The sequence below is a fragment of the Oreochromis aureus genome, linkage group 17, assembly GCF_013358895.1.
Source record: "Oreochromis aureus strain Israel breed Guangdong linkage group 17, ZZ_aureus, whole genome shotgun sequence".
Lineage (NCBI taxonomy): Eukaryota > Metazoa > Chordata > Actinopteri > Cichliformes > Cichlidae > Oreochromis > Oreochromis aureus.
Genome location: NC_052958.1, coordinates 15,419,132 through 15,435,024, shown reverse-complemented (window position 1 = coordinate 15,435,024; position 15,893 = coordinate 15,419,132). Strand labels below are relative to the sequence as shown.

General features: G+C 38.5%; 1 protein-coding gene across 1 annotated transcript; it reads left to right on the top strand.

Moving 5' to 3' along the window:
* The first annotated feature begins 818 nt into the window (after positions 1–818).
* mtpn (myotrophin) lies at positions 819–14,893 on the top strand. The gene is made up of 4 exons (XM_031735759.2): positions 819–1,191; positions 4,114–4,227; positions 5,101–5,184; positions 13,529–14,893. The coding sequence occupies exons 1-4, from the start codon at positions 1,120–1,122 to the stop codon at positions 13,613–13,615; spliced, it is 357 nt and encodes a 118-aa protein (XP_031591619.1). The 5' UTR covers positions 819–1,119; the 3' UTR covers positions 13,616–14,893.
* The last annotated feature ends 1,000 nt before the right edge of the window (positions 14,894–15,893 follow it).

Here is a 15,893-nt window from a genome sequence, read left to right as displayed (position 1 = left end):
ATTTGAACTTCAGCAGGTCATCTTGAACAAGACTGTATGCCTAAATGCGCTGAGTTTCTGCCATATAATTGGCTGATTTAATATTTGTGTTAGCAAGCAGACGAACAAGTATACCTAATAAAGTGGCTAGTAAGTATATGTGACGTCTTTCTTTTTTATACATCTTCAGGTGTTTTTCTGTTCTAATAAACCACTTAACGGTGAAGATAAAAAAAATGTTTTAAAGTGGAAATAATGTAGCTCAAACCCAGGCTGTGCTCTGAATAAAAATGAAAGTTATATTGAAGGCCATGTCGGGTCACAGCATTTTGAAGAAAAACAAATATGGTGTTTAGTCAAAGCTATTTAAAGACATGTGAAACTATGATTTTAACTTCCCTTGGTTACTGTGGCACTATGTAAGGAGAATTTAATATAGTTTGCATTTGGATGACATATGGCGGTGATATTTACTGGGTTTGTTTTCTTACATCGTTAACTGTAGTGGAGTTGAATGTTTTTTGTGTGTTTATTATTTTTATTATTAAAAATGTTCAGTTAAACATTTCTGAAAAACAGTGAAAAGGTGTATACTCAGATGTGAAGACATGATGTGCGAAAATACAAAAATGCAGAACCATATAAGGAAAATGAATTTCCGTTTTACTTTACATTGTAACATAGAAGCTTATTTAATTATACTTTTCTGTATATGTTTATTTAGGAACTGTAAATAATTGTTACAAATTAGGGATATTCAAAAACCCTGACGAGTCATGTGCGTTGCATTAAGTATCTCCATCTTATCGCCACAGAACAGCATAAACTTCTCCATAAAGATTCTCTTCCGGGTAAAGGCATCGGAAATATTTCTGGATTGCAGAAAGGCGGATACCTGTTTGCTACTTTGCCGTTTAGAACTTTTCGTGAACCATTTTTCCCCGTCACTCGTCATTGAGTCGCCATATCGAACAAAAAATATTATTCTGAGGATTATTATTTAGCCGAAACGGTATTAGCCTCGACGAGAGTAGTAGTTTTCTAGCCTCAGCTAGCTAACTTTTAACACACTAGCCGATAACTTGTCAAACCCCCGGCAGTACAACAAGGAAGGTGCAACACCGAACCAACAACAAAAAGATGTGCGATAAAGATCTGATTTGGACACTGAAGACCGGGGACCTGGATGAGGTCAAAGCCACACTGCGAACGGTAATTTGGCTGTTATTTGACTTGCCCACTGTTGTGCAGTTGTGCATTTTTGACTGCTGACAGCATAGCTAAGGTAATCAACGCTAGTTCGTAGAGCTGGTAGCGAGCTAGCGTTAGCTGGAGTTGGGCAATGTTAAGTTTGGTAATCCAGAATTGAAAAGCTGTTGGGACATTCTGGGTCTGTAACATTAACGGTAATATGTGCACCTTTTAACTGATTTTAATTCGTCTTACGGGTAACGAGACGTGTTTAAAGTTAATTCATTATCACTTTCCGCTGAGAGCAACTTGTTGGTTAGCTAACCAACTATGGTATCTGTTGGTACGTGACATACGGATAACGGCTCTTGACTCCAGTAACAATGTTACTGTAGCAAGGTGTTTTAAGCACAGTATATACGTTACTAGAAAACGCATATTACAGTCTTCTATAAGCGTGTTGTTAAGAGAGCTGAGGCAAATGTCTAGCTATATGCTAGCGGCTAATCGAGCAGACAGGCCCAGTGTCTAGTCAGCTTTGGTGGGCGGTGGTCTCAGCTGTAGTCTAGGAGATGGAGGCTTGGCTAATAGCAGTAGCAGCGTTCATTAATGCCAGCATGCTCTTTTTGGAGCAGGCTGATGAGAAGGTTTCTGCCTATGCTTACCACGAAGAGATGTTTCTGTAAAACAGCTATCTTAGGAAACACGCCTGCATTCGGATTTTGTAGTTGGGTAGTAGCTGGATAGTTTTACTGCCACATATGATTTACACTCAGTTGTTTCCCCACAAATGACTAACTGAATCTATATTTGCTTCCTCATAAAGTACAGCTCACTAATGTGTTTAAATTGTAAAATGCTAGTTTCCAATGTAAGCTTTACAATACGTGAAACTAAATATAGTTTTTGATCAAACTCTTAAAGACTGATAAAATGCTCAGGATGTTGGTGACTTTTGAGAAGACGGAAGCGTTTTCTTTTTTTCTTAGTGTCTTGTTCTATTTGTCATCAACTATTAATTATGTGTTTGTATAAATGAGTGTTTACATACCATGACGATCATGATGAGTGTAATTTGGTACTTCAAATTATTTATTTTAACGGTTCTTTTTCCAGGGTGGAATAATTGTACAGCATACAACTTTCCACACAGGGTCAAAACTATACATACTGTCTCCAAGTATGTGACATATTTTAAGATTCTCTTACATAGAGCAAAAGAACAAAAAATGAATTAAAATTTTAGGTTGTCTGAGGTAACACTGTACTTGTTCAACTTGGCACCATAAAGTGCTTGCCACTGTTTTAATGTAGTCACTGATAGATTTTTTTTTTTTCACCTTGAGGCTGTGACGTCAAGAAAAACACAAGTTTTTAGACACAAATAACTGTCCTGTTAATAATTTGTATTAATGTTACAGGCAGGCAGGACTGATCATTTTTGCTGCCTAGTTCCCACATTACCATTATTATTATTTTATTAGTAGCCATAACGAATAACCTTCAGTGTTCCTGAAAGGGCAGCTTTAGTGACTTCTTCAAATTCCTGATAAATTGTTGTTCAGTGTTGTGCAGATCAACTACTTCAGCTGCCAGTGTAGGGAGGGGCTGTGTGAAGTTTTGTATGCGTGTGTTAACTGCAGGAGGCGAAGACCGCACTATAAGAACTGTTGACATAAACCACCACTACAAATGATTGACATGAGCTCATGATTACAGTTGGTGACTTCTGAGAAGTGAGGTTTCTTGTGTTCCCTCTGTAATTGTGTCATTGACGAAACATGTAGATAAAAATAACTAACCTTTTTCTATAGTATAAATGGAGCTCGTTTAATTTTATCAACCACTGAAGGTAACATTTAAACATTCTCAGAGAAGGTTGAGGTTTGATATCAATCAGCTACGTGACTTAGCAAGATGGGGTGTAAGGTGAAACATTGTGTTCAGTATGTTGAATTTGACCTACAAGGATGTTTTTGATATGGCAGTGCTGCAGTGTGGATTCTGTTTCAGAAATATCTAGTAGAAATAAAACAGAATTTGTGTGCAACTGACCATGTTCATCTGACCCCAAGAAATGGCAGAGAGTAAAAAGAAATGTTTTTTTTTTAGTGTTTTTTTTTAAAGTGTAACCTTAAGGTTTTAGGTCTACATAAAACTGGATTTATTATATGTACAAGACGATATTGAGTCCTTTCACAACAGTTATTTGATTAAACTAAATATATATATATGTGACATTACTGCCATAGTAATTCAATGTGTCTGCTTCGAAAATCATATTTAGAGATCTGTAGCAGGTTGAGTCTTCATTTTATGCTGTCATGGTAAATATTGTAGCAAATTTAATTTAGGAATTAGAGGCAGGAGATGACTATAATAATAATAATAATCTAAAAACTTGAGGTCATATGTAATCTCATGTAGTTTTAATATCAATAATGCACAGTATTTGTCAGTGCTGTTTGCCTAGTCTGTCATTTTATTGCCATCTCATTAATGTTGATCTTAGTTGCCTCAGGAGAACCAACACCTGAGCCTTCATCCCCAGCTCAGGTGTTTATAATATGAAGGTCTTGTGTAACAAGATATTAATGCATCTTCTAGGGCTTCCTATGCTTCTATATTCTCGACAGTATACTCATTTTTCTGAGCTTTTCTTGCTTCACTTCCCTTCATCCTTATACAGGCAAGTAATTATTCATATACTTCTGAGGAAAAAGTCAGGACTGACAGCCCTCGCTGGGACTGATTTGTGTTTTATTATGGGTCCAAGCAGCAAAAAATGATTTAATAGATGTTACCTTCTTTTGAAGGGCTTTGATTTCTGTGTTTTCTTTTTTGTTTTTGTTTTTTTTAAACTAAGACGCACCATACTGGCTTGTGGCAATGCCAAGTTAGGCGATCTCATCCCTGTTAATGTGTACTTTTTCCCTTCTCTAGGCTGAGGATGTTAACCGGACCCTCGATGGTGGGAGGAAGCCGCTGCATTATGCTGCAGACTTCGGTCAGACAGATGTGGTGGAGTTCCTCATTTCTAAGGGGGCAGATATCAATGTAAGAGTTACAACTATCTCAGCTTCATTCTTTTTGCATTAATTTGCCTACTGCTCAGCACTACAGTGACCACAAAAATAACAGAGCCTGTGTCTCCTTCCTTTGACTGTCTAATGTCTGGTTAGAAACAAACATTATTTGTTTGTTTAAACAAAAGCAACCTGGCTTTAATAAAAAGGGGTTTATCATATACATTTCTACCCACTGTTCATTGGCTGTCTTTTACCAGTGAGTTGGCCAGGCCTCAGCAGGGGTTTTTTATGGGTCATAGTGGGCTTCTCATGAGTGACGCACATAACCACAATTGATCCGCTTGCAGTTAGGGCAGTGAGTCTGTGTTGCCTTACTTAACAGGAAATGCATAGACCTCTGTTATGTTTAGTAAATTAAGCCCCTCTTAAAAAAATTTCAGTAGTAGTTCAGGTAATCTTCCTTTCGTGTGAGGCTAAAACCTCTTTGAAAGCCCCAAATTTTTGATGCTAGAAAACCCCTTCTCAAATTTAACCTTGATGGCCCCTTGAGCCTTGTAGTTTCGTCAGATGGTGTGGTAGTGGCCTGATTCAACAACAGTCTCTTAAATTGCTTTTTACCTTGAATGCATCATGTGTTAGTAATTTACAATAAGACATGGATGCTTTAACTCCAATAATCAGGAGTAGGAAGTCTCTAAATCTTCCTCGCACTCAGCAGACGCACATTAGCACGGTGCATCTCACCCTTTGCTTAAAATTGGTATCTGCAAATCACAAGACCTTTTTTTTTTTTTTTAAACAAGGGTTTAAAAGTGTAACAATATACAATCTTTGCTTTCCCTCCAAAGACCAAAAGTCTTCTTCTTCTCACTCATTCCTCTCTCATCCTCTTCTTCCACAGGCTCCAGACAAACATGGGTTTACTCCACTGATGACTGCCTGTTTTGAGGGTCATCTCTCATGTGTCAAGCTCCTGCTAGAAAAGGTTGGTGCCCTGATTTGAGCTTGCATTCATGTATGCATATGCAAGCATCTGCACAAAGGAGTGCACTGGTGTCTTTCACCCACTAGTGCATGCTGATGTATCAGTGGTTCCATGGGAGCCATGAGTGCTGATGAGGTAACTCATTGGACAAAAAGCCCTTTAACACATTTCTATGGAGGCTGTGCTGGAATGTTCATAGAGCATCGCACACTATTGCTGCTGCGCACTTGCTTTTTTGTTGTTTGTTTCTTTCATTCATAGGAGCACTGCCTTTGGCTTCATCTAAGTCTCTGCTCTATCCCTCCACATTAGCCTCCCTAAGGTGTTTAGCTCTGGAACTACCTTAAATGCTACTTAGGTCCAAAAAAATACATGCTGCCATGTGCGGATCTAGTCACAGCTGTGAGGAGAGGCACAGAACAGAGTCAGGCACAGCTGGCATTGGCTATAGCACTACAACATAGTAACAAGAATACTATAATAAATGTCCAATCTATCCAGTGTCATCTGGCTATAGAATACAAATTTCTGCAGTTCCTTCACAGTTAGATAGCCTCATTTGTAAGTGGGGAGCTTTCTTTTACACCGTCAAGTCAGTGTTTCTTCTTGCATGTCTTACCTGAACGTTAGGCTCAAAAGTGTATGCGCTCCTGGCATAATGACACATCTTCTACCCATCAGGGCAGCTGTAGCTACTGTTTCACTACAGTCCAAATGAGCCCGACTGCAGTTGAATTGATGGCCCAGTGGAGGATGAATGTCACACATTCATTTTCACGCACACATTTCTTTTTCTGTGTACTCCTCTGCCTTATAACACTCATGATGTTTAAAAGAAGCAGGCAGGTATATAGTTGACTGGGTCCTCTATCTCGGTACATGTTTATTATTAAATTTAATCAATCAATTTAAGTGGGAAATTTAAGTGGGAAAAAAGCTTCTTTGAACAATGATGCAAAGAACATGGATGTTGCAGTCAGTCAGCTTAGCTTTGTAAATGTGCTTCAAACAAATTGGTCAATTTTTATAGTTTGGCTTGAAATTTGGAAAATGACACAAGTACACCACCACTGATTGAGTGGAGTTTACATTGTGGAAGACGACATGATGTCATGAAAAAGCATCATTCAAAGGCTGCTCCAGACTGTTATGTGTATATGAGAAGAATTCAGAGAGAGAGTGAGAATCAGGGGCCTGAGGGTGAGTGAGCAGCTGTCTGTTTCCAGCCAGGCTTAATGAGGCAGGGTAAATGAAAGCTCCTCTACACAGTTGTTTCACAGTAGCATCAAGTAATGGGAAGTGGGGAGGGGTCACACTACAGAATGGGGAAGTCACTTTTTGCAGTCTTTACAATCTCATTGCTAACAGCCAGACAGACTTTTTAATAGGTTCACAGGTTGAATGGGACTTTGAAGAAGGCATTTGAAAAGAGGAAACCATAATCTATATATGGGGAAACAACAGTGTTTGGTTAGAGAGACATGGTTGTAGTATGCTACACCAACTGATTTCAGTTAATCAGCTGTATTAGTCCTGCATTTTTGGCAGCACAGCTGCAAACTCTGTCCTGCGTATCAACAAAGGCACCAGAATCTTGTAACTAGTCAGCCAAGAGCGAAAAACTGTTGTCAGCTGGCGATCAGCGCTATGGTAAACTGAAGGAAATAACGGACAGGAAAAAGAAACTAATATACAGCAAGTCATTTGCTATAAAAGTTGCTAGCATGTCAGCACGCATTTAACATTGCATGTTTCTGACTTAGTGTACATTTGACTCAGAGCTTTTTATTCCTACCACAGACCATATTTATGTCCCAAGAGCTATTATTTAAGCATTGAAAGATGACGTGTTATAGAGTGATTTCTTTGCTCAAACTAAGCAGTGTACTTCAAGTTAAGATCTGAGCTGTCACTAGATGATGCATTTAATGTCCCTAAGAGTGTTAATATCACACAGCCACATTTCACTTTCACATTACAATGAAAAACTTGGGTTTTAAAAGCTCATTTTCTCTTTAAAAAAGACTTCATTATCGGCATTTATTTTCCTTAATTTCTTCTGCTGCCAGTCACAGAACATCCTTCTGAGAGTCAGAAGCTCTTCTGCATCTGAAATAGGCAGCTGTATCATGTAGTGCCTCATCTTTGTAAATCAAAGACCTTTGGGTAAGTTTTGTTTTAGAGAGGGATGAAAGCACAGCAACTTAAGAAAAGGTGTGTGATTGACTTATTACACAAGAAAAATGAGTTTTGTTATGACAAGGACTTTGACAGGGAAATAGTAATAATTTAACGTTGATTGTCTTGTTTTCATAGTCATTGTAGATCACAATTGTAAATTTAAACTAAAGTCTCATGAATTATCCAGCTACTGGTAGACTTTCAAAAAGCTAGTATCATACCAAACAAGACAGGTGGTCATAATTCATCACAGTTTTTGATTTTATAATAATTCCAACTAACTACCATCAATAATTAACACTAGATGCTAATAGTTGCCACAGGGGGCAGGTCTCAGTATATCCATATGACAGCTTTGAAAACTTCCCATGTATCCCAACATGAGATTAATAGATATTTCAGAGCTACACCACTGATAGTGCTAGTGTAAATCCACTCTGTCTGGCAGCACCTGTAGCTTTGCACAGCTGCCACATTGCACTGGATAAAAGGAGCCCACTGAGAATACTGAATTGTGACTGTTGGACTGTCAGACATTCTTGTGTTGGCAGATTAAAAATGGCGTGGTTCCCTTGTGCATCATGGAAGCTGACCCCTGCCCCCAACTGTGTGCTGTGCTGTTGTTGTTAATGAATTATGAAAGGCCATTATTACCCCAAAGGTGACCCAGCTGTAAGATCCTGGCCAAGAGTGCTGACTACAGCCTGCAAAGACCAGCCAGTTAATTTTAGGTCGGCAATAAAAGGGCGTACACACAAATACACACACATTTTTCTTTTAATGGGAACTTGCTATTGTCTAGGAAGAAATACAGTACTGTTTGAAGTCAGTTCCTATTGTCTTTGTGTCTTTTACATTTGCCCCTAAAGGTTTTCTCCTTTTTTCTCTCTGCCCTTTAATACAAAGATGGGATGGAACATTGATCCTAACTGTATAGATAATATATATATACACACACTAGTATAAAACATCTTTCACTCGTCACTGAAGTGTTTTTGTTTTTTGAGGGGGGTGAAAGTGCACACCTGCAGTCTTTATTGCTTCATATGTTGAGGTTACCATAAACGTATAAAAGGATTTTATTTCCCAGCCCCCACCGTATCTCATCCAGAGCCTTTCTGGCACATCCTGTCCTAATGCATATATTGATCTTATCCTTATCGCTGGGTGTTAAAAATTTGCCCTTTTAACTGCTCAGTAATGTTTGATTGCTGACAGCAGGTCAATAGTCTGATGAAAATCTTGTGCTTCAAATAGGTTTTGAGTGAGGCTTTGGCTCAGTATTTGAAGACTTATGCATTCCATTCACTACAGTCATAATGAAAACTTAATGGACATTTTGGCATGTTGGTGGCATTATGTTACTGACCCACTGCTGCTTTGTATAGCTCTATAATCCAGGGTGATGATGTATCTTATTTTGACTGGAGACACGCTGGGAGTCTATTCTTGTTCATTAGTCTGTGTCTCAATTGGCCATCAACGTCTTTGACTGGCTAGTGTTTGGACAGTGAGGTGATCATGTGGGGTCATTATTCAAGTTGAGTAAAGCTCATTACTCTAAGTGGTGTCAGGAGTGTGCCAGTGAGCTGCTTGGCCGTTGGGGGTAGCGTGGTGTATCCTGAAAGGCAGAAAAAGGAAGACTGTGCCAGCACTATTACTGGAACTCGACCATAAATCCTTTTATGAAGCATTATCTCTGGCATGGCTCCAGTACACAGTTTTGGGCAGTATGTTTGGTGACGAGAAGGTAATGATTATGAGAATGGTATAACCTTAAATATAGTGGTACAAATTATGCAGTTGTGTTTATTATACAGAAGTAGGGCTGTGCGATATGACCAAAAGCTCATATCCCGATATAAGACCTCTATCGTCCCGATAACGATATAAATAACAAAAATTTAACATTTTCTATAAATTCTGTGAATCTCGGGCAGCTCGACTTGCGTGAAGTGTTTCCAGCTGGGCATCGCGTACCTGGAGTCGATTGTTTTAACCGATGCATGAAACGATACATTTTTAGACGTAAGTTGTAACGGCCGCCGTTTTCTTTGTTAGTATTTATTATACGGCGTGCTGCGGGGAAAAGCCTGTTCTAACTTTTGAGTCAAAGGTTTATTTTTTTAGCACCCGACGGCTCTTTTTTGCTTCTCATCCGTAAACACTCTGCATCTTTCACGTGATTCAGTTTATTTTGAAAAGTCTCAACAGGATCTTGAGCTTTTTTGTGAAAGGTTTATGTGGAAAATAAACAAGCGGACACGCGATGGCTTTACCGTCGTTGTTGCTAACGTCAACGCATAAAAACAGGCGCTTGTCCATCCGTAGTGTGGTTATATTAAATATAGGAGAAAGAGAGAACTTTAAGAAAGGCCACTACAGTGACCATCAAAACGATGAAAAAATATTGCCGTAAACCGTTTATTTTGCGACACCACGAAACAAACGATAGCATAAAATGAAACGATAGATGTTTTTATATCGTCATCCGATATATATCGTTATATCGAACAGCCCTATACAGAAGGCTTTTTTGTCGCCAAGAAGGCAGGGATTATTGCTAAAGTCAACATGTAGTGCTGTTTTTTTTGCAATCTAGATGAGGTCGGTAGGGTTGATTAAGTTTGGACTGAACCAACAACTAATGACCTCTCCAGAGCTGGAGAAAAGGGGAGGGATAAAGAGAATCATCTCCATTCCTCTCTTCTTTACCCAGTAGTAAGACTGGGCGATATATGGAGTTTTTAAAAAATATCGATATATTTTTATACGAGATATAAGATGCGGCTATAAAAGTTGCTGGCATGTCAGCACGCATTTGACATTGCATGTTTCCGACTTAAGTGTACATTTGACTCAGAGCTTTTTATTCCTACCACAGACCATATTTATATCCCAAGAGCTATTATTTAAGCATTGAAAGATGACATGTTATAGAGTGATTTCTTTGCTCAAACTAAGCAGTGTACTTCAAGTTAAGATCTGAGCTGTCACTAGATGATGCATTTAATGTCCCTAAGAGTGTTAATATCACACAGCCACATTTCACTTTCACATTACAATGAAAAATTTGGGTTTTAAAAGCTCATTTTGTCTCTTTAAAAAAAAGACTTCATTATCGGCATTTATTTTCCTTAATTTCTTCTGCTGCCAGTCACAGAACATCCTTCTGAGAGTCAGAAGCTCTTCTGCATCTGAAATCGGCAGCTGTATCAAGTAGTGCATATCGGCAATATCGTTTATATCGATATAGTCTACGTTGCGTTATAATTACACTTGTGGAGCTGCTAGTTTGCCTCTCTTTGGTCCACTTTTGTCTCTATGCAACTTTACTCTGTCCCGCCTCCCTCCTTCACTGAAAACAACTCCCCCTCCCCATCGCTTCACCTGCAGCCAGCGTCAAGATGCTGATAATTTATTTCTGAGTGATTTTTTTTTTTTTTTTTTTTTTTTTTTACATCTACACTGTATGTTAATAAAAGTGCCTGTGTGACATCTGCAACACATAGCTTTGACTAAGAACTCTTTTTGTTTAAAAAAAATATCGAGATATACATCGTATATCGCCATCCAGCTAAACAATATCGAAATATGAAGTTTGGGCGCCCTACCCAGTAGCACATCAGAGTAAGAGATTACGGTAATTGGTTATCAGGTACCTGGTATGCATGAATCTGCATTTTCAGGAAAAGTTAACTGACAGAAGAACAAAAATTGGGTAGCTTGTTAAAAGGAGCAGACTTCTAAACTGTGATAAATGAAAAAAGATTAAAACATTATCAGAAAAAAAAATGTTTTTTTCCTGGCAAGCTGCCCTATCTCTGAAAAGATGAATTACACTGAAGAAACCCTTTGTTTATTTGCAGGTAAGGTAGGGGAGGGAAGGACTTTTTTCCCCTTGAAATTGAAAGATCTGGCTTCCAAAACCATCGGGTTTTTTTTGTGTTGCTTCGCTTCGTTTTGTTTTTAACACTGCAGGATTTGATTAAAGACTAAATTTTGCACAACTTCACTTAAAAAAAAAAAAAAAGTTTGTCATTGTTTATTTTGTAGTTGATAATGTACAGCTTTTGTGTGAGATCAATTCTTCATTAAACAATGAAGACTGGCCCCACTTTCACTCTTCTGCACAGACAACCAAATCAGTAATCATTTTGTGAATTTGTGAGCATTATAGAAGCTGGTTGTCAGATTTTGTTCCCCTTGAAGAGAGCTGTTCCTCTGTTTCTCCTTGCATCCATGTTTTATGTCCCAGCTAAGACAAGTTAGCTGTCAACCATCATCATTTTTAACAGACATGGGGGTGATATGAATTTTATTATGTAATCCTTTGCAAGAATGCTTCAATTTATGAAATTGTATTTTTTTTAACTTAATATCTATAACAGGCATGTTTGATACCATCAGAATAATCAGATAAAGTGTATAAAATTCACATTGAAAAAGTGAGAGAATGGGTCTCACTAGACTTCATACCTCAAGTGTTGCATAACAGGGCTCTAACATGTTTAACTAGAGTGTTGAAAGGAGCATTATGCCAAGAAATGTGAAGTATGTTCTGATGGGGGGGGGTGCTCTCTCTCATTTTGTCTTCCATTTCCTTACCAATTAGAGCTGTAGATGTGACAGGTTACCAACTCAACCCTGGTAAATCCTCCTTCTCGCTTTATGCTCTGTTGCTCTTGTGGCATGGAATTCGCTCCCAGATAACCATCCTCCTGCTACCGGGTACTCGAACTGGGGCACATTGTTTTTGATGCCCTGCTTCTCCACGCAACAATAGACTCTCTCTGCCTTGGTTCTGTAAGCCCTTTGCTAAGAGGCTAAACTTGGCAAGCTAAACAAAGGGACGCATTTCCACTGCAAGCCCTTCCACTCCTACTTTGCCCATTAAATCTGTTGTCACTACAAATGCATTAAAGCATGTGGCCTGTTTCTATCTCTCCCTCTTTTTTTTTTGTGTGTGTGTCTGTGTTTTTTGTCCGTACTAATCTAAATGGCTATGTCTTCTCCCATCTCCTTCACATTGATTCTGTTATCCCTCAAAGCTCGAATGGATTTGTGTCTCAGTGTGTGTGACTTCAGCCCCTCTTAGTCATGCACTCCTTTCCATTGATCTGATGGCCTCTGAATGTGGCAGCTTTATGTCTGAATGACCACCCTCACTTTTCTGTAAAGATCTTTTATACCACAGCCTTTCTGCTTCCCTAAAGCAGTCAACCAAGGGAAAATCTTGTCCTTGTTGTGTTCATGATTGACCTGCATGCCTTTCCTGTGTCCCTGAGTATGCAAGGGTTCGGCTGATGTAAAATTCATAATCGGACCGTGAATGCAAGGCTTTGTTTGGACGTCAGCATGCCTGCCAGTTTGTGCTGGTGCTGCTCTATAATTGAACCAAATATACATGCCTCCTCCAGGTGGACTCCCTGCAGCTTAAGGAAAAGTATAACAATAACTACACAGCCACAGTGTCAGAGTCAGCATACACATATTATCACAGCTCAAAGGAGTAAGGGGCTAGTCTAAACTAAGTCTTGTTTCTCTTCCTTTGGCAACTAACTTTAGTCTTTGAGTTTTTCACTGGTCTTTCTCAAAAAGTGAAATATGCATTTGTACACCAGAACCATTGAACCTGTGAGATACTTGCTAACTAACTTGGTTTCTTCCCAGTTGAATCTTATCAACTGATTCCTGATTTTAATGACTTTGTTAATTAGAGATGTGTATGCATTTATTTTTTTTTCTTTTCCCATTTCTGGAACAAACCTCTTCTGATTTCACTTTAGCTTGGCTTCCAAATGCATCTACTCAAGGCTCGGTGCTCAGCCAACAGTTTTGTTTTTGAGGAGTACACATTTCAGCTCTGAAAACTAAATCACAGCTGGTGCAATTTGTGTCCAAAAACTGTGCTTAGATTTTAATCCCTTGTTTTGGTTTCCTTAATCTTCCCAGTTCTTCAGATGCGGGCAAAACGAAAACAAAAAAATGTGTATGAAGGAGTTTGGGTCTGACTGGTTCAGACCCAAACTCCAATCTAGCCACGCAAGATTGGGCATTATTCAAGAAGGGGTTGTCAATGCTGTATTTGACTGTCACGTTTGAGCAGATGTCACTAAAGTTTGAGGCACCAAGTAAACATTATGTCCCCTCTCCTCCACAGGGAGCTGACAAAGACCAAAAATCACCAGACGGCATGACTGCCCTTGAAGCTGCTGCTACTGAGCCCATAAAAGCTCTGCTCAAGTAAGACACCACTGTATGGGAGGTGGCTGGGCAGCTGTATGAACGGGCACTCAAATGGATGCAGTGATCTCCTGAGAGAAGATGGACTTGCCCCTTTGACCCTGATCAACCTCTGTCTCAACAATGCTTTTGTCTGTTTGTTGGAGGTTCATTTTGTCTGTCTGGTGGTCTTCCTTACATTGTAATTTCTCTTTTCCCCAGGTTTTTGGGATAGGATTTTTTTTTTTCCTTAGTCCTCTGTTTTTAGCCATTTAACAGAAGGACTTGTCAATTATATCTCCCTTAAGGACCAAACACTTGGGGAGTGCTCTTGAACCTGGATCTTAACACTGCTCAGATTAGTAACAGACTCTATAACACAAACACAAAGCTTTCATATACGAGTAAATGCACATCTTTCTTTGCAGTTTTGTTGTAAAAACATACTGAAATTAAATGGTAATGGATCAGTAGTGTGTTAATATTTTTACAACTTCACAGTTTAAGTATTTTATGGCCAGGATTTCTCATGAACATTAATTGCACTGTACTATACTTGATAAGACTAAAAGGATTAGTTTAATTAACATTTCATTATGTGTGGCCTCTTCCTGTACTTTTTTTTTTTTTTTTTTTTTTTTTAATAGATCAAATTGTCCCTCAAATCCAAGCTTAATATTTTACAGATGTTGGCTGAGGGAGGTGCAGAGGTCAGATTTTTCTTTTCTACTTGGTGATGTATCACTTACATATCAAATGGTGTTTTTTCCACAAATTTTACATCATTAAGGTATTCTCTATTCTTTGACCAATCACCATGCTGGCTAACTAGAATGACTTGAATGTTGCAATTTTCAAACATGTTACTCAATCCCTTTTGAAGCAATGTTAACAGCACATAATAGGATTAGATATTTTAGAACTTTCTTCATTTTGTCGCCCCTGGGTGAGAGTTCAGAGCAAAAATTCCTTTTTCATTTTTTTTTCTTGCAGCTTCTCTGAGTATTTTGTAACTAATGGGCTCTAGGGGTTGTAAGTGATGGGTTAATGGGGGTCAGATTTGAAAGTTGTTGGTAGGGGTTCTTTTTATTCCCCTTGCCTTGTTTTTGTTTCGGTTTAAAGCCCTGCCTGTTTTGCTGCATGTCAAAACTGCCTCTGCTTTTATGCTATGAAATGGTCACTGTCCTCTTGGTTGCTTTCAAACAAATTACAACAATGCAATAGACAAAAAAAAGAATGCTCTTGCTGACTTTGTTGTGACAAAAGTCTGTAAAAACAAATAAAAATACTGAAAAAAAAAAAACTAACACATCTGTCATCAATATCCATTTTCCTTGTATACTGGAAAGGGAAACGGCAAAGAACTGTAAAAAAGATGTTTGAGATTAATGATGGGTCAGCTGTGAGAATGCTTTCTTTATTATCTAAAACAAGCACATTTTCTGTGGAAAAACGCATTCCCTTAAATTTGTCATATTTCTCTTGTGCACTGTGGTGACCTTTAAGTTGGATTAGATGAGGGCATTACTGTGATTTTTTTTTTTTTTATGCTGAATTCACTCAAGATGGGATTTGCTGACACCACAGTGCTGCTTGTAACAAAATCTTGTTGAGGTGTTGACTTCAGCAGAATGTTTTACCAAGAGGGATGCTCTTCACAGACTTGTTGATACGAAAACCACATTTATATGTGTGATGCAGCCATCAACACCTCAGCAAGCATCAAAGTGATACGGTTCTATATTGGTGTTTTTAGGATTTAAAAGTTAGTATTACTTTAAATGCATTATCTTGGGACTTGCAGAAACTTAAATTCACTGATTTGTTCAATCAGCACAAAGAGCGTTCACAGTATAATGCCAAGTAATCAAACAGTAGCATTGATTGTCCAGGTAAAACTACCTTACCTTAAATATTACCTGCTGCATGTGTTAAAATCCTTGTGGCAGTGGAGTCGGTGCTACACAGGTAATGGCTGTAATACAGTACAAGCACAGTAGACAGGATGGACTCTAGTTGCACCCATATCTCTAACTTGTGATAATTGGTTAATAGAATGAATTTATAAAAATGCAGAAGATCTGTAAACTAATATAATAATTATTAATTGGAAAATGAGCTAAAAATCTGAAAGAAAAAAGAACTAGTGTGCCTCTTCTTCATAGCTAATGTTAGATTGCTTATTGTCTTAGGCAGCTACACTATATTTTGAAAGTATTTATTCACCCACCCAATCATTAAATTCAGGTGTTCCAATCACTTCCATGGCCACGGGTGTATAAAATCAAGCACCTTTGTGAAAG